Source organism: Balaenoptera acutorostrata, chromosome X (assembly GCF_949987535.1).
Source record: "Balaenoptera acutorostrata chromosome X, mBalAcu1.1, whole genome shotgun sequence".
Taxonomy (NCBI): Eukaryota; Metazoa; Chordata; class Mammalia; order Artiodactyla; family Balaenopteridae; genus Balaenoptera; species Balaenoptera acutorostrata.
Window position 1 is genome coordinate 95,798,343 of NC_080085.1, and position 20,036 is coordinate 95,818,378.

Below are 20,036 nucleotides of genomic sequence, written 5' to 3' on the forward strand. Positions count from 1 at the left end.
AAGATCTTATTTTATACTCCCTTTCCTATATCATTTAGTAAAATGTTAAATAAGAGTATCTCTGCATCCACTCTTTAAATCCCTATTGTTAATATTTCCTAACTAAAGAAGAACCTATATATGGCTTGGTTCATGGTGTCTTTAATCTCCAAATATAAATTGAACTGTAAAAAAAATTAATTATTATGTGGGAACCACAACTTCCAACTGATTGGACTACTATTGCAATACTCTTCTTGCCATAAAACAGGGTATGGTTTTTACCCTCTCTCACCAAATATTTTCAACTCATTGTCCTGTTTTTTTTTTTTCTACTGGCAGTGCTTCTTCAATTTTACAATGGAACACAACAACAGTGTTAGCTTTTTCACCAACTTTGATGTCTTCTATTCTGTATATTGAGGTCAGCCTGATATTTTATTCTGGGTCTTAGGTTATAGCATGGAATGGAAGCGAGATTCTGTCATTAAGAGATAGTAGAGAATGACTATGATCCAAATACTCTTAGATAACCAATTTGGATTTTAACAGCAAAAAAGGTATCAACTTGACTCCTATTTCTACATGGAATGCCTGTTATATACAACACAGTGACCTTGAAAGCAGTTCTAGTTTCAGGCTTGTTAAAAATCATTTTAGTCTTACAGTGTTACTCTATTTGTTAGGTAGTTTCACAATGCTAAATTTGACTCATTAGGGATGATATATTCCATTTTCAGTTATATCAAATCTCCCAAAAAATAAAAGTCTAGAACCAGACAGCTTCATTGGTGAGTTCTATCAAACATTTAAAGAAGAATTAATACCAATCCTTCTCAAATTCTTCCAAAAAAATAGAAGAGAAAGGAACACTTCCAAATTCATTTTATGAGGTGAGCATTACCCTGATACCAAAACCAGACGAGGATACCACAAGAAGAGAAAATTACAGCCAATATCACTAATAAACACAGATGAAAAAATCCTCAATAAAGTATTAGCAAACCAAACTCCAATACATTAAAAGGATCATACGCCATGATCAAGAGGAATTTTCCAGAGGTGCAAGGATGGCTTAACATCTGCAAATCAAACAATATGATACACCACATTAGCAAACTGAAGGGTAAAAATCACATGATCATCACAATAGATGCAGAAAGGCATTTGACAAACTTCAATACCCACATATGATAGAACTGTCAACAAAGTGGGCATAGAGGGAACATACCTCAACATAATAAAGGCGATACATGATAAGCCCACAGCTAGCATCATACTCAATGGTGCAAAGCTGAAAGCTTTTCTTCTAAGATTAAGAACAAGCAAGGATGCCCACCCTTGTCACTTTTGTTCAACATAGCATTAGAAGTCCTAGCCAAAGCAATTAGACAAGGAAAAGAAAGAAAAAACAATCAAATCGGAAGGGAAGAAGTAAAATTTATTTGCAAATGGCATGATATTATATATTTAAAAAACCCTAAAGACCACACCAAAAAACTGTTAGGACTAATAAACAAATTCAGTCAATTTGCAGGATACCAAATCAATATTAAAAAATGTGTTGTGTTTCTATACACTAATAACGAACTAGCAGAAAGAAAAATTAAGAAAACCATTCCATTCACAATTGCATCAAAAAGAAGAAAATATCTAGGAATAAATTTAACCAAGGGACTTGCACACTGAAAGCTGTAATACGTTGATGAAAGAAATTGTAGAAGACACAAATAAAAGGAAAGATATTCCATGCTCATGGATTGGAAGAATTAATATTGTTAAAATGTCCATTCTACCAAAGCAATCTGTAGATTCAGTGCAATCCCTATAAAATTCCAGTGTCATTTTTTCAGAAAATAGAACAAACAATCCTAAAATTTGTATGGAACCATAAAAGACCTCAAATAGCTGAAGCAATAGAAAAAAGGACAAAGCTGGAGGCATCACACTCCCTGATTTCAAACTATATTTCAAAGCTATAGTAATCAAAAAGGTATGAAGACTGTATTTTCAGGGATCATTTGTATAGTTTGTTACTAGAGAAGTTTTTCTGAACGTGTAGAGCACCCAAAACCACGAGAAGTAGGTGCAGCGTTCTCTCCTGAGTGTGAAGTCAGCTCTTGGTGTTACTTCTGCAACTGCCACTAGCCACTGATGATTGTTCTTCTCTTCCTTTGGGAGAGTAAGAGGGAGAGAACGCTGTCAGAGTTAAAAAAAAACAAAAACAAAAACAAAAACCAAGATGGTATTCACACAAAAACAGACACATAGATCAATGGAGCAAAATAGAGATCCCAGAAATAAACCTAAGCATGTATGGTCAGTTAATTTATAACATAGAAGCCAAAACTATACAATGGGGAAGGGACAGTCTCTTCAATAAATGGTGTTGGGAAAATTGGACAGCCACATGCAAAAAAATTGAAACTGGACCACTGTCTTACACCATACACAAAAATCAACTCAAAGTGGATCAAAAATTTGAACATAAGACCTGAGACCATAAAACTCCTAAAAGAAAACACAAGTGGTAAACTCCTTGACATTGGTCTTGGCAATGAGTTTTTGAATTGGACACCAAAGCAAAGGCGACAAAAACAAAAAAATAAACTAGTGGGACTACATCAAACTAAAATACTTCTGCACAGGAAAGGAAACCAACAAAATGAAAAGGCAGCCTACTAAATGGGAGAAAATATTTGCAAATCATATATCTGATTAGGGGTTAATATCTAAAATATATAAAGAACTCATACAACTCAATAGCAACAAAATCAATCTGATTAAAAAATGAGCAGAGAATCTGAATAGACATTTTTCCAAAAAAGACATACCTATGGCCGATAGGTACATGAAAAAGTTCTCAATATCACTAATCATCAGGAAAATGCCAATCAAAATCATGAGATATCACCTCACACCTTTTTGAATGGCTATTATCAAAAAAACAAAAAATAACAAGTGTTGGCAAAGATGTGGACAAAAGGAGCTCTTGCACACTGTTGCTGGGACTGTAAACAGTATCCAGGTTCCTCAAAAAATTAAAAATAGAACTACCATATGATCCAGCAGTTCCCCTTCTGGGTATTTATCCAAAGAAAATGAAAACACTAACTGGAAAAGATATATGCACCCCCATGTTTCTTGCAGCATTATTTACAATGGCTAAGCAACCTAAACGTCCACTGATAGATGAATGGATAAAGAAGTGGTGTATAAAAAAGAATGAAACCTTGCCATTTGTGATAACATAGATGGACCTTGAGGGTATTATGCTAAGTGAAATAAGTCAGACAGAGAACAACAAATACCATGTGATGTAATTTATATGTGGAATCTAAAAACAAATAAAATCAAAACAATAAAACAAACAAAAACCAAGCTCATGGATACAGAGAATATACTGGTGGTTGCCAGAGGCAGGGGAGGGTGGGGGTGGGTGAAATAGGTGAAGGGGGTTAAAAAGTACAAACTTCTAGCAATAAATTAAGTAAGTCATGGGGATGTAATATACTGCATGGTGACTATAGTTAATAAATTGTATTGTATGTTGAAAATTGCTTAAACTTTTCCTCACAAGAACAAAAATTTTATAACTGTATGGTGATGGATACTAACTAGACTTACTATGGTGATCGTTTCACAATATATGCACATATTGAATCATGTTGTACACCTGAAGCTAATATAATATGTCAATTATATCTAAATTAAAAAAAGAACTATATCAAAGCTTGACATTAGAATAAATATAGATATTTGTGGTTTAAGTGTATGGATAAGTGTGGTTTAAGTCATGCCTAGCTTTTGCTGAGTATTAATAGACTAGAATTTTCCCTTCTCAGTGTGATTTATAGGATTCTTGGCCAGGTTGTTGATTTTCTGAGTACTCGTTTTCATTATCTTCTTGCTTATCTTTTTAGAAGCTCATTATTTTTTCTGCAAGTGTATGAATAATAAAAGCTTAGGTGAAACTTAAACTAGCAAATTTTAGTACTTTTCAGAAGTCCTAGTGAAATATTTACTTTCTTTTTTACAGTTCACTTGGTTTGAAGGAATAGGGCCATACGGTGGTAAGAAGAACTGTATCAGGGAACAAGAACTGGTCGAAATTACAATTTGGGGTTATTTGTAGAATTTAACATAACTTCATTATAAATAATCAGAAGTTTATCTACTGCATTTCATGTTTACCATTAGCAGAATAATGGAATTTTCTTCTTGTTTTTTTTAAATTTTGATATATGTCATTGGTTCATGAATAACAAGAAGAATTATGATAGTTTATTCAAAGCTTTTCTGTGTAAGTACCTAAGCTGGAACCAGTTCAATCCAAAATTCAATTGTATACCTATTATGTGTGTAAAAATGTGCTAGATATTTGATTTATAATGGTTCAGACGGAAATACATATATTCCAAACCCAAGATTGTTAATTGTTTTTTAAGAAAGGGAAGTAAGGAGAAAAGTCATTAGTATAAAAAGCTTTTACCGTAGTGCAGAAACACTTGAGTCACAAATACATGATCTTACTCACCTAGGCAAGCATAAACACTAAATGAAAAAGAAAGTATTCAGCAGGTGATGTTGAACACTTTGTTGGACAGGTCATGGTCCTCATGAGCAGAGCAGTGAACACTGTGGTAGATTTAGTGTTATGACATATATTCTCATTGTTGTTGGGAAAAACTTGTTTTAATTGTGAAAGTGGGTATGAATTCTTCTAAGGCTTTATTAGAAGAAAATAATGCAAATGTTCGTTGAGCAAAAGTGGTTATATATGAATTATCTCTGACCCCAAAGAAGTTTTCAGGGTAATTGAAGAGTCAAGACATGCATATGTGAAAGCATTATAAACATAATGGAATAAGAACCTACCCTAAATTTTTAGGGTAGTCTCTCTGTCCTGGAAGTCTTCATGGAGGAAATGGGATTTGAGATGTCCACTGAAGAACTGATAGACTTCTTCATGTTAAGATGAAATTTCCCTTTTACAATAGAACCTACTGTAATTATTGTTTGATATGCTTATTGTAAGCAATGAATTTCATTGTAGTATACTCGGGATGATGATCACAGGTTCTGAAATCAAACTGCCTGGACCCAAACTCAGATTCCACCACTTATAAGCTGCATTACCATCAAATGGGGATAATAATAGTATCTTTCTTATAGAGTTAGGATTAATGAGAATAATGCATCTACATATCATGGGAATAGCATGAGCTCTGGAGTCTGACAGATCTTGGTTCAAATCCCAGTTCTGCTATTTACCAGAGACCTTAGGCACTTGAGTTCTCCAAGATTCAGTTTTCTCATTTATAAGTGGAGATGATAAAGCCTAACCCAAAGGGCTGTTGTGATGATTAAATGAAGCAATTTATGTAAAGCACTTAGCAGAGTGCCTGACATACAGTAAAAGCTCTATGAATGATTTTATGTTGTTATAAAATCTAAGTCATGTAGAGACTTCAGTTTTATCTTTCTATTCATGTTTTTAGGGTGAACCTGGTCTGCCTGGATACCCAGGGAACCCTGGTATCAAAGGTGCTATGGGAGATACTGGTTTGCCTGGATTACCGGGGACCCCTGGAGCAAAAGGGCAACCAGGCCTTCCTGGATTCCCTGGTAATATTACTTTTCTTAAATGCTTCCTTCTCTCCTTTCTTATCTACTCTAACCCATGTCACAAAGCAACTTCTTATTTGACAGACTTCTGTTCTATTTCTCAATCAGCTACTGACCAGCAAAGCAATCTCGAACTAGCTCTTTAACATTTTTGCCCAAATTTCTTTCTGTATAAAATGAAAATGGGCATTACCAAGTCAGCAGGACAATATCCTGTGGGCAGAGAGCACTTTTGAGTCTTTGACTGCTAGCCACAAGTCAACTAAGAGGCCTTACTATTTTTCTAGGTGATAATGTACACTGCCAAGCCCTAGCCTGCTGCTGATTGCCTTAGAATACTGTACTCAGGCACACGGTGGGTAGCTGTTGGTAGAACAATCATACAGTTCATTCAAATGATAAGGACTGAGTCATGCAAGCAAAGGGACTTAAGCACTGTAGTCAAGTAGGTGGTCTGAACTCAGTTGTTATAGTACCTGCTCTGTTTATGCTTGTATTTATTTTTTTGTTTGTTTGTTTTTTGGATTGCACAGTGGCATGGATGCAGTGGGCTTTTGGTTATCTTTTCCTTAACCTTTTTATTAAAGTATAGCATACAATAAAATGAACAAGACAATAAATGGGTTTTTACCCATATATATATATATATATATATATATATATATATATATATATATATATATCCATGTACCCACCACACATATCAAGATATAAAACAGTTCCCTTACCCCATGAAGTTTACCTATGCCCCTTCACAGTGACACCCCCCTTCCCCAGGTAACCACTACTATAACTTCTATCACCACCAGTTAATTTTACCTGTTTTTGAAATTCACATAAATGGAATGTACAGTATATATCTTTGTGTCTAGCTTCTTTCACTCATCGTTATGAATATAAGATTCATTTATCTTGTTGCCAGTCAGCAGTTTTTTTTTTTTTTTATCATTGCTCCATAATATTCCATTGAAGAAATAAACCATAATCAGTTACCCATTCTCTTCTTGATGGACTTTTGGGTTGTTTCCAGTTTGGGACTATTAAGAAAAAAGATGCTATTAACATTCTTTGAGACGTCTTTTGGGGGGCACGTGTACTCATTTCTCTCACACAAAAACTTAGTGGTAGAATTACTGAATCAGAGGGTAGGTGTACATTTAACTTTAGTAGATGGTGCCAGTTTTCCAAAGTGATTTTATACATTACAGTCCCACCTGCAATGTATGAATGTCCATGGGTGGCTCCAGGTGGCTTCCCATAATCATACAGTGGTTAGTACTTTGTGTTGTGAAATGTCCAGTTGCCTGTATCCTCACCTCACTTGATATTGTCGGTCTTTTTTTTTTTTTTTAAAGAAATTCACGTTCTTTTATTTATTTATTTTTGGCTGTGTTGGGTCTTCGTTTCTGTGCGAGGGCTTATCTCCAGTTGCGGTGAGTGGGGACCACTCTTCATCACGGTGCGCGGGCCTCTCACTGTCGCGGCCTCTCTTGTTGCGGAGCACAGGCTCCAGACGTGCAGGCTCAGTAATTGTGGCTCACGGGCCCAGTTGCTCCGTGGCATGTGGGATCTTCCCAGACCGGGGCTCGAACCCGTGTCCCCTGCATTGGCAGGCAGATTCTCAACCACTGCGCCACCAGGGAAGCCCTGTCGGTCTTTTTAATTTTAGCAATTCTTGTGGGTATATAGAGGTATCTCAATGAAGTTTTAATTTACATTTTCCTAATGAATGACAATGTTAAACACCTTTTCATATACTTATTGGCCATTTGGCATCTTTATGAAGTGCCTGCTCCAAGTTTTTTTGCTCTTATTTAATGAGTTGTTTGCCTTTTTTCTTATTGATTCAGAGCAGTTCTTTATATATTCTGGATATGTATTACAAATAGATTCTTTCTGTCTCAAATTTGCCTTTCACTCTCTTAATGCTGTCATGCGATGTTAATAAAGTCCTTTCTTACTCTTTCATGGTTAGTGCTTTTTGTGTCCTAGTCAAGAAATATTTGCCTACTCAGGTTTATGGAAATATTCTAATTTTTTCTGTAACTTTCAATGTTTAAGGTTTAAGGTTTTATATTTAGGTTTATGGTCTGTCTCGAAGAAGAATAGTTTTATGGTGTGATTAGGGGTCAAGGTTCATTTTTTTTCATACAGATGTCCGATTGCTCCACACTGTTTTTTTATTTTAAAGAAACTGAGTTCTTCTTTTCTTCTGCTCATCGAAAGACACCATTAAGAAAATGAATAGGGAAGCTACAGACTAGAAGATACTTGCAAAACATGTATCTCATAAATGACTGATATCTGGGATGTATAAAGAACTTCTACAACTCAATAATAACAAGACATGCAATCCATTTTTCTAAATGCCAAAGACTTGGAACGTACGTTTCACAAAAGAAGATTCACAGATGTTCAATAAACACGTGCAAAAGTGATCAATATCGTTAGCTATCAAAGAAATGCAAATTAAAACCACAATGAGGTAGCACTGCATTTCTACTAGAATGGCTATTATTAAAACAACTGGTATCACCATATGTTGTACAAGGATCTGGAGCAACTGGAATTCCCAAATATTGTTGTTTGTTTGTTTATAAATCACAGCATATACCTATTCTGTGACTCAGCAGTTTCACTCCTATCCAAGTATTTACCCAAGATAAATTAAGACGTATGTCTACAAAAATACCAGCACAGAGATATTCATAGCAGCATTACTCATAATAGCTAAGTAGACCAGGTTTCCATAAATAGAATAGATATTCATGATAGCTAAAACCTGACAACCCAAATGTCCAAGAAGAAATGAATGGATTCTTAAAAATTTGGTATATCCATACAATGGAATCCTACCAATTAATTCTACCAGTATAATATGGTGATAATTGTTTTTATTATGAATATAAAATAATGTCAACCTCTGGATAAATCAATTTAAAACTTAAAATTATTCTTAAATCATCAAGCAAACACCAGCATCTTTTTGGGTTTTCTTTCTATTCTTCACTGTTTCTATGCTAACACTCTAAATTGTAAATTTGAATTGTAGCTCTCAAAGCAGTGCGGTTTTTCTTTTATCATTAAATTGAGCTCTTTACTCTAGGAACCCCAGGCCTTCCTGGACCAAAAGGTATTAATGGTCCTCCTGGGAACCCTGGCCTTCCAGGAGAACCTGGTCCTGTAGGTAAGAATGAAAAATAAGGGTTTGCTGTTCTGTTAAACTAAGGCTTTATTCATTTTTGGAAAGTCAAATCATTTCTGGGAGCTGTGAACATTTTCAAGACAAAGGAACATGGTGATCATTCACTTAATACTACCTGTTAGGTACGAAGTGAACAATTCTTAATAAAAGTTGCTTAAAATTATTATTATGGGGCCTTATTTTGGGGGCTCACTTTTTCCAAGGAGAGTTATTTCAAGTATCCTATAATAGTAGATAGACGCTCTGATTATTTTAGAATGGCAAGGTGTAGTTTTCTTTGTTTACTGAATTCTAAAGCAAATCACTTCCTTTGGCCCCATATGAGGCCTATAATACACCCCACTTCCATCCCCCCACACACGCACATCTTGCTTTCTTATATATTCTAAAGGTAGATTAAAATGAGAAAGTGAAATGTTTTGAATACTGAATGAATGATAAAGCAGTTCCTTATTCTCAAATTATCCTGTATTTCTTTTCCACAAGATTTCATGATTTAAAGGAGTGTCCCAGAGACACTCTGTGTCTTTTGGGTAGAACTCTTTGAAGCCAAAATGGAAAGAATTGGGGATATGGAAGGAAAAGGGAATTGGGAAGATAGGTGTAACCTGCTGTACTCTGTTCTTCAGGTGGTGGAGGTCGTCCTGGGCCACCAGGGCCTCCAGGTGAAAAAGGCAAACCAGGTCAAGATGGTATTCCTGGACCAGCTGGACAGAAGGGTGAACCAGGTGCTATATTTTTTTATTGTCCTTAATTTTCTAATTTCTTCCTTGTCTACTTTAACTTTCGCCCATTTTTACCCATAGTGAAATTGTATCTTCTTTCTTACCCTCTAAGCTACCACACACTTTTCCCTTCCTAATTACCTTCTTCCACTCCATCCTGAGAATATTGCCTCACATTTATCGATAAAGTTGCCTCCCTCTTATGAAAAACTCCATATCCTTTCTTGTTCAATTTTTCATGTCAAGAAGCTACCTGGACAACTTCTTGTCATCAAGAAGTCAACTACTCTGGATGACCTCCTTTCACTATGCAATCTCTATTCCATTTATATATACACACATATATTCATATGACATGAGTTTTTAAAGATAACACTCATCACAAATAGACTATAAGTTTATATGGTTTTCTCATGTTAGAATTGTAGTTCCATGTTGGAAATGTCTTCATGTTTCATATAATATACATTGCAGCACTTACGAAAAACCTAAATGATCCAAAAATAATTTGTCCTTGTTTCAGTTATTATTATCTATTTGAGAATTTTTGGTTTATTCTCTAACAGGTCAACCAGGCTTTGGAATCCCAGGACCCCCTGGACTTCCAGGACTTTCTGGTAAACTTTAATGAAGCATGCTAAATCAGTCCATAAAATATAATATTCTCCAGTACACTTAGTTATTCATCTCCACATACAACCCCAGACAACTCAAAGCTAGAGTTACATCTTAAAGCATTTCTTAATTAGCAACTTAGTATAAAGAGTTGTACTATAAAAAATGCACCATTAAGAATATTTACATATAAATATCTCTTCATTAACCTCATAAATAAATGTTAGGGGTGGGATAGGGAGGGTGGGAGGGAGACGCAAGAGGGAGAGGATATGGGGATATATGTATACATATAGCTGATTCACTTTGTTATACAGCAGAAACTAACACAACCTTATAAAGCAATTATACTCCAATAAAGATGTTAAAATAAAAAAAAATTTAAAAAAGAAAGCAAAATTGTATGAAGAGGTAGATTTCACTAAGTTTTTAAAAACCCTTTTAGCCAGAAGAAAAACACTTTTTTCTCCCCATGGAAACCAAAACCAAGGTAATATAAGAAAACTGTAGAAATATGTACCATAATAAAAATGTCTATTGAAAACTCCATCTTAATTTACATCTTGCGTTTTGGATGGGTAGGTGTGCACACGCATCTACCTTCCCTCATTTGTTCTTACTATTATTGTAAGCACCAAGTAGTCAATTAAATGACTGAATGTGTGTACAGATATGTATGTTTATGTTCTGAAATGACCATTGGCTATTCTATGGAGACTTTTTTCAAACCACACATAGATCTCTTAGAAATTCCTGTATTTTTTTCATGAATCCAACATAAAAATTATTACTCTAATGTGCGACTGTTTTATTGCTCTCAAGCATGTCGGTGGTGTAGAAAAGGTGTTGAAAAGAGTTTATCTAGATTGTGTTTCTAAATCTTGGATAGAATGGTCTTCACGGACACACAGCAACCGTTGAAGATCCATATCTTCCAATGGTCTCAAGAATTAGTCTCAGAACATTTGTGTTAGGAATTTCCTCCAGCTATCTCTAACCTATTGTTGCAGATATTTTATACTTTTCTATTTTTTTCTCCTTTTTTCTCATAACTACTGGTCATGTGATCATTGCTCTATGTCCTAATACAAAGGATATCTTTTAGGATGCAAGTTATTATTGTTTCTATATTTCTATACATAGAAATAACAGTATGGGTTTTCTGGATGGGCTGGGGATTTGGTAGGAGGTAGAAATGACCTCAGTAAATTCCATTACTTGTTCTAGTAAGTGAGAGCAGCTTTAGTCTTACAGGCAAGCCTGATATTCAGTATCATTTAATGTGTTCTCTAACATGACTTCACTTTCATAGGTCAAAAGGGTGATGGAGGATTACCTGGCATTCCAGGAAACCCTGGCCTTCCAGGTCCAAAGGGTGAACCAGGCTTTCATGGTTTCCCTGGTCTGCAGGGTCCCCCAGGCCCTCCTGGTTCTCCAGGTCCAGCTCTGGAAGGCCCTAAAGGCAACCCTGGGCCCCAAGGTCCTCCTGGGAGACCAGGTATGTACATGAGTGGTAGGGGAATGGTCTATTTATTAGTCCATTTATTTCATTTTGCTGGTAGGTTATTCAGTCTTTAGGACTTTAGAATCTATAATCCAAAGAACTTCTTAAAAAGAAATAGCTTGTTTTATTCATAGCTCAATCCATTTCCATGGCATCTAATAATTCTTCTCAGTAATGCGTTTCATCATTTAAAGTTGAACTAAAACATGCCAACTTGGAGGAAAAAAGGAAATAGTGGATTTATTAGTCTTTTTATTAAACATAAAGCTATACTGATAACCTGGCAGCAAAATGTCATCTGCATTTTTAATGTGAGCTTCTCAGCATGTCATCACAGAAATCATTTTAGTGATCACCCAATAGATGCTTGTGGTCCATACCAAAAGTGTTGCTATGGTTCTGTCACATGATCAGCAAATGTCACCAAGCACAATAAAGAAATTTTATCTTCTCTAGGAGCTAGGCAATCAAATGTATCTTCAACATCACAGCATGATTAAATTGAATAGTGATCTCTTCATACCAGCTTCATGTCTATACCTCATTTGTCTTGTGTTAACTGCTCTAGTAGTCTCAGTTTTGCATCCAATGTTCACTTTTCACTTTGTGTTTGTGCTGTGTCATTTCATTTTAGTAAGTTTGGAACCGCTCATTTTCATCCTGAATTAATGTCGCTGAGCTCAATCACTGGAGACAGATTATTAATACATTCTTGAGACTTGATATTCAATTTTTATATTTCTAATTATTGAAAACTTGGCCCTCATTGATTTTTTAAAAATAAGAGAAATGTAAGATTAAAAATCAAAGCAATTGCCTTTTTATCCTTTGAAGGTCTCTGACCCATTTTTAAAATGTATTTAGAAGTGAAAATTTCCATAAACTCTGAAGTGATTGCAGTCAGTTTTAATACGATGTGCTCTAAAAACATGAATTAAATGGATTACATACTTTGTTCAGAAGATCATTTTCAAAACTAGATTTTATCTGATCTGATTTGACTGTTTATAGAGAGTGTTATTTAAAGTTTTACTTTGGTTTACTACTGAAGAAAAGCAGTGAAAATCTCCTCAGCCATGTTAATTCTCTTGCATGTAATGTAAAGAATTGACACAAATATCTTGCTTGGTTATGCATGCAATAATTCAAATAAACCAAACTATTATCCTTTTTTGTATTTTAATCAGCACTGTGGCTGTTTATTCTTACCAGTAATAGAGCTCAATGCTGAACATTACTCTGAAATATGTCAACATAAAGACATCAGTCAAAAAGGTTCTTTAAAAATTACTGTTTCTAAAAGAAATAATAACAAAGTAGTCAGAAGAAGAACACACATCTGATGAGTATTTGTGACTTCTCGATTTGTTCATAAACTACAAATTGAAGTGGAATTTTAAACCCAATTGCTTTTAGAATTGATTGTTGTTGTCTGCACTCATAGTAATAATTATTATAAAAATGATTTTTGGTCTTTCATGATATGTCACATGTGCTGTTTTTATTTTAGTGTTGATGTGAAGTGGTGATAATTTGGTTTATATACAGATGCATGAATATGAGCTTGCAGAGTATTCTTTTATTGAATTAAAGTTTAACTTGAAAGAAGTTAGTGTAATGCTTTAGTTTCTTGATATTTCTAACAATTTTGATATTTTTCCTTTTTGTTAATGATGACATTGGGCCTTGGTGAACTTTGATCCCTATCCAGGTCCTACAGGTTAGCTCCTTAACTCCAAAGTAGTATCTGCATGAAGTATGAAACTTTTCTTATATTTTTATATATATATGTATGTGTATATTATTTATATACACATATATAGTGTATGTATATGTGTGATATAGGTGTATATACACCTGTACCTAATATTTTCAAGTGTTTGAATATATTTTAAGAGCATATATGCCAATTCAATTCTTACGTGTTGATCTATCTCTGAAAGTTGTCAGGAACTTGCAGAGTCCAGTTTTTCTGTCTATTGGAATAACTAAAAATTACCTAATTAGGAAAACTGATTTATCATTTTAAAATTCATATATTTGTGTCATTTTTAGTTGAAAAATTTTAGTACTCAAAAGTATATTGTATACTATTTTACGTTTACCTTTAGAGTGTATTTCCTATTTTTGCCTCGTATCTGTTAATGTAAATGAAATTGAACTATTCTTCAAAAAGACATTCTTTTTAAACAATAATATGTATTACCAGATCCTGCAAATATGCAATTCTTGATGAGCCATACCTCTTGTAATTTTTCAAACCACCCCATCTTCACATTTTGGTTTGTCACAAAGTTCTAAATTCTACTGCTATGTAAATGGACTAATAGGCACAGAGTAAAAAAAAAAGTCAGTGCAACCAGCACAGATTAGAAACCTCTTAATCTTATTTTCATCCTATACATATAAAAAGTACACACCCAAGAACAGTTACCAAGAGCTGCCCATTAGAAAACTGCTGATTCATATTAAAAGATGTTCACCTAATCAGGAGTAAAAAGAACCACAAATATCTGAGTGTGTTTATTATTTTTCAAGATAAATAGCCCTTTTCAAATTTCTAAGGAGGAACTAAAACGGGAAGAAGTATAATCCTGAGTTCTGGCTATTGGAAATGGCAGGAAATTTTCTCTTCTTATGATTTTAAAATTCATAATTTTTCAAGATTCTTTTTAGGAAGCCATCTATCTCTGTGTGAATCGATTCCCTGGTTTATTACTCCCCCACAAACCCATTATTTCATATAACCATAGATTATCGATCTAGAAGGACCTAATTTTTACATTTGTCAAAGAGGTATTCATGAGACACTTGATGATAGCAAGACAGATTTTATTCAAGACTATTGCATTAGGGGAGAGACTATTGCAATAGGAGAGAGAGACTGAGCTCAGCTCTGAGTACAACAAAGTCAAATGGAGATTTATAGTCCACTAGCAGAGTGAAGGAGTCAGTGGATGAAAAATTACTAAAAGGAGACATCAAGGGTAAGCAGATTCTTGCTAAACTGGCTTTTTAGAGTTCTCGCTAAAGGCAGTCCAAGGACTTAGACATCAGGATAAGGAATGAGGAACTTGATCAGATATCAAGGGTGGGGAGGCTCTCCCTAAACTGACTTAGCAGGATTCTTGCTAAAACTGGACTCAACAGACCAAGGCCAGGGCCCAAGGGGTGAGGCCTAGTTGAGAAGAGGGCTCAGAGGAACCTGTCTAAAGTTTAGTCACAGATGAGAAAACTAAGGCCCAAAGAGGTTAATAAGCTTGCTCAAGGTCATATTGTTAGTTACTGGCATAGCTGGGAGTCTGACTTGGGGCTCTCCAGTACTCCGTTAAGTGTCTGTTCTACTAGTAACACGTATCATCTTTCCACAAAGGTAGTTATATAGCTTGATGCTTATGATCTGGCCTCTTATTCTAGTTATAAATATGATAAGTGTTGGAGCAAAGCTGCTTCTGCCATTTTAGGAGACTCTTATAGATAGCAGACTGGGCCTTGCCTTCACTTTCTTGTTTTCTGTTAACTTAAAAGCTCCATCAACCCCTACTAACTGCTTCTTGTGTTTTTCCTAAATGGATGTCATCAAAAAGATTAAGACAAACACATGCTATTTAACTATTGCCAAGATAAAGAGAAGACTAGGGTATTCTTTGAAGTAATTTTGAGTCCTGCCCTATCTGACTTACATAGAAGTCTGCTGCCTTGATCACTTCCAGACTTTACTGTCAGCTAGAATATTGTTTTCTTCTGAGACACTAGAATATATTCAAAGAAGAAAAAGGAAAGTAGCCACATTACTTTAAAACCGATTTGACAACTTATTTACCAGATGTACTCTAAATTACATAGTTATTGGAACCTGGTATCTGCAGTGTTCTCTTCTTTGCAACAGTTGAAGACTACAACCTTAAGTGGAAACTGGATTTAAAATTTACCAATCAATTCATCAGCTTATCTTTAGTTATTACCACGTATATACAAGACTTGAGATTTTTGTTTTATTTTGTTTTTCAGTTAAACTTTGTTAGATCATTTGAGAAATAATGGATTGAGAGCCTCATGTACAAAATTGACTTGGCATATAACTCATTAAAATGGTACCTTTTAGAAATTAAAGTCTTAGAAGTTTTGCTATGATATGATCTGATGTTTTCCTTGTTACTTACTCAGACTGAAATATCATATAGTTCAATGACACATTTTTCTAAGGGCTCTTGTTTTGTTCCTTCTATATCAAACACATATATAAAATGTCTTTACTCAAACTCTGAATTATCTTTGGTAGGAATTCTAATTTATCTAGCTAATTGTGTTGCCAGACTCTGCTCAAAGGGTTGTCTTGAGTCAGTTTGCTGTATGTGATTTAGAAACCATTTAAACAAACAGAAGCTGATTTTTGGCCTCCTGAATTTCAAATTGTCAAATGCTTTAAAAGTTTTATTACTAGGTAGTAATAGCAATGTTTTATATTTATATGACATGCTACCATTTATATCATGTAACATACTTTCATTATAAGCTCCTTGAAGGCAGAGTTTGGGTCTAGCTAATCTTTGCGTTCCCTGTAGCATCTTGCACATGGCAGATATCAGGTCAACATTTTTAAAAATGAATTTGATCTTTAAAACAACTCTGAAGGAGGTTAGGGCAGACAACACTATTCCCATTATGTGGGTGAGAAAACAAGCTCAGAGAGATTGAATTACCCAGAATCCCATAGATATAAGTAGTAGAGCCAAGAATAGATCCTAGGTCTTCTGATTCCTAGGATTCAGTGCTCTAGCACAATTTATTCTCTCTGCTAACCTCAGTGCTTATAAATCATAGCAGGACTTGTAAGAAAAGGAAATTGTGTTTATAGTCAACATTAACCAAGGGTTGTCCTGTTTGTAGGCTTTTTATCTTTTTGTTTAATGATCCTTCTTTTAATAGTTAATAGCCTATTTTAATATGTGCATTGAATAATATAAAGTAAATGTGATATTTTCTGTGGTTTGGGGTGGGATATTGCATGCCAAAATATTTTGAAGTGCCCCTTCACTGATGGTCTTCATATCTTTGGAAAATCCGAGTTCAATAGTGAGCAAACATATATTGGCTTTTTGTCTTTGAGTAACTTATTACAAGTAATAATGCACAGAAGAACGCCTCTTGATGGATTATTTTTAAAAAATCACAATCTGGCTTCATGGAATGATTTTCAAAGAAGACAAACAGAAGTACAGTTGGTAATGGCCACTGTGTACTCGTGTTTTAATTTCTCTATTTGGTCACCTATGATCTTTGTATATTTGTCTAATAAGGCCTTTAAATTTAACTGTAGCTCCTTGGAGCAGCCTGCACACACCAATAAATTTGCACCTCATGTTTTTACTAAAGAATGGCAGAGGCCAAGATAAACTTTTACCCAAAAGTTTTACCCAGAGGAATAGAAGGCTATCAGTGAAGTGGTACTACCTTTCCAACTTTAATGTTTTGAAGGTGCTAACTTTTGGAAAGCCACTGTAGCAGTGTTAACATGTCTTCAGTAGAGTTTTGCATTTTTTGCATTAATGAAAAATTGGCAGCTTATTTTCTAGAATAAGCTCTATTTTAAAATATTTGGCTCTCTATACTCCTGTAGGGTTCTGTTTGCATACTGATTACGCTGTAGGTATAAGAAATGCTGGCAAAGAGGATTATTGTTTAACTTGTGCTATAATGTGAACCACTTCTAACTCATAATCTTATTTTGTACTGTGTGATGTCTGATACTGCTAACATCGATCTTTGGGCTTTGGTGAACTCTGATCTTCCCAGGTTTTCAAGGTTAGACTCTTCACTGGTCAATTCTTTTTTTTTTTTTTTTTTAATGCTTTGTATGTGTGACAAGAGAAATGCACTTTTTTTGCTATAATTCAGAAGTCATTGAAGAGTACTGTTATCCTCAAATACTACCTGCTCTGGTATTTAACATTTTGGTGAAGGTAATGTGACTTGTTTATAATCAAGTTTGAAATGACATTAGGTCTTTGTGGTTTCAATTATTTATAATAGGTAATTCATATATAGAAACATGTTGAATTTTAAGTGGAAATACACTTATTTTTATCTTTAAGACTGAATTAAGATATTTAGGCAGGCATCTGGCCCATTTGTAACCTCTGTATATTGATTTTATTTCCTTGAATTTTTGTTGCTTGAGATTGATCAGATCTGTGTTTTCATGGCTACTTTCAGTAATGGAAGAGGCTAACTATTGAGTATTGTTAAACATAAATCTTGTATCATTAGCAAATCAGTAATTTAACTTTGAGAGACTCTAGAACAAGAGGTCTGAGTTAATAACATGTAAATTTCCCCAAATCTCCTTTTAATTGCAAACAGAGCAATGCCCAAAATATGCCTACTTTGTTTCCAAATGGTAACAATGTTCTGTTTACTTTTCAAACTGGGGAAGCGGGGGTGTAAAATGTTTCTTTTTCTCTTCCTCTTAATCTTACCCTAGTTATTGTTAGGCTGATTCACAGATAGTTTACTTTTCTCTTAACAACCTGATTTGCTACCTGATTTCTAGTCCAAATTACACATATGGATGAGATTAACAGTTTTTCTTAGAAAACCCTATCAAGGGGTTTGAACTCAGAAGTTGTTTTTAATTTGTTTAAGTTCAAAGTATCCCAACCCTTTCTTTATGATTGGGAAGGGAATTTCTGAGTGTGTCTATCTGATTGCTGGGCTAGGGTGACTATATGATTAAAACTGTTTAAAGATAAAATGATTGTTGTACTGTTGTGAACCTGCTTCCTCTTTCTCATGTGACAGATAGAACACTGTTATATTATGAAATCACATAGATATAGCCGAAAGATTAAAAGCAGGTTTATATTTTAAAGATATGTTCTTACCTTCAGTTTTACTAATAATGAAGATAATACTAGTAATAATAATAATTGTTTAAAACTTCTTATATAATTCTTACTATGTGCCAGGCACTGTGTTTACATATATTATCTTATTTAATTCTTGGAACAACCTGATAAGGTAGGTACTATTCTTATTTCCATTTTAAAGAAGAGGAAATTGAGGCTAAGATGGTTAATAAACTTACTGAGGTCAAACAGCTAATGATTAATGGAGCTGGGATTCCAACCCAGCATTCTAGCTCCAGAGTCCGGCATTCGTAATCCCTATACCATGCTGCCTTGTTAGCCTGTAGCCATTGATTCTGGGTCATAAGAGTATTGGAAAGGATAGGATCAAAAATGTGACCTTTTGTGCATATTGTAAGCATGAACTCAGTATTCTAAATTCATATGCCTATGTTATTTCCTTCAAAAATAATCCCTACATATTTTCCTTTTTTGTTGAAACCAATGAAAAACTAAGATTACTGGAGGAGAGAAGGTATAAGTGCTCACTAGTTGCTGTTCATTATTTGGGGCTTCGTAATTATTTTCTTAAGGCAGGACTACTTAGTCTCCACCTCAGCTATTGCTTAGCGCTCTGCAGGCAAGTAACAGCTATTTCCCACCTAGTGAGAAAAAATGTGGCCATTTATAAGATCTTCTTGGTTGCTTAATGGACCTAGTATCTTTATTTAGAAAGAAAAGTTTAAAACACTGTATAAGGAAAGAGCTTACCAAATCTCCTTTTAAATTACTTTATTTATTCAGAAGTTATATGCCAAATCCTTTATTTTTCTTCAGAAATATTTAAAATGTAAATAATGCAAAAACATTTTTAAAATAAATTCAAAAGTACTATATTGAATCAATAACTTTCTGACACTAAAATATTCCCATGTATTAAGCATATCACTAAAATGAAATTAAACAATTAGTTTGCTTAAATAACTATCTTAATTACATAGTAATACAAGCTGAATAAAAGTACTTCCAGGTAAAGCAATTTTATTTTAATCACAATAAGACAAATGGTTTGAATCCCTGATTGCGCTACAAAGTGTGGTCATGAACCAGCAACTTTAGCTACAGGACACTAGTTTATCTGCAGGGCATTTGTTAGAATGCAAATTCTTGGGCCCCTCTCCAGCCTAAGAAAATTCAGAACTCTGGGGTTAGACCCAGGAATCTATTTTAACAAGCCCTCCTGGGTATTCTGATGCATTTCCAATTTGAGAAGAGTGCCCTATGGTGTCTCTTTTGGTTCACTTAAACACTTAGTTAGGGGTTACAGAAGCAATCTTTATTATAATGTCCAAAGTCCTTCCTTTAGATATGAGCTTATTGGATTAAAAATATAATAAAATACAAACTAAAAGAGTCTGCAAACCAGTGTTAATAACAAAAAGAACCCAGCCCAGTTTACATTAGAGAGTCAGCGTGGATCCATATATTTAATGTAGTCTGGATTTTATTCTGCAAACTAATAGTATTTAGAT

General features: G+C 34.5%; 1 protein-coding gene and 1 non-coding gene across 3 annotated transcripts in view; both read left to right on the forward strand.

The window, feature by feature from the left end:
- The window catches only part of COL4A5 (collagen type IV alpha 5 chain), a 243,894-nt gene that overhangs the window by 207,811 nt on the left and 16,047 nt on the right, over positions 1–20,036 (forward strand). For both annotated transcript variants that reach the window (XM_007196386.2, XM_057538818.1), the window contains exons 37-41: positions 5,481–5,607; positions 8,714–8,794; positions 9,442–9,540; positions 10,104–10,154; positions 11,465–11,650. In XM_007196386.2, the coding sequence (XP_007196448.2) occupies positions 5,481–5,607; positions 8,714–8,794; positions 9,442–9,540; positions 10,104–10,154; positions 11,465–11,650 (544 nt within the window). The remainder of the gene's footprint in view (positions 1–5,480; positions 5,608–8,713; positions 8,795–9,441; positions 9,541–10,103; positions 10,155–11,464; positions 11,651–20,036) is intronic.
- On the forward strand, positions 1,978–2,188 carry LOC114235790 (small nucleolar RNA U3). Its single transcript, XR_003621887.1, has one exon. It is a non-coding gene; the product is annotated as a small nucleolar RNA U3 (small nucleolar RNA).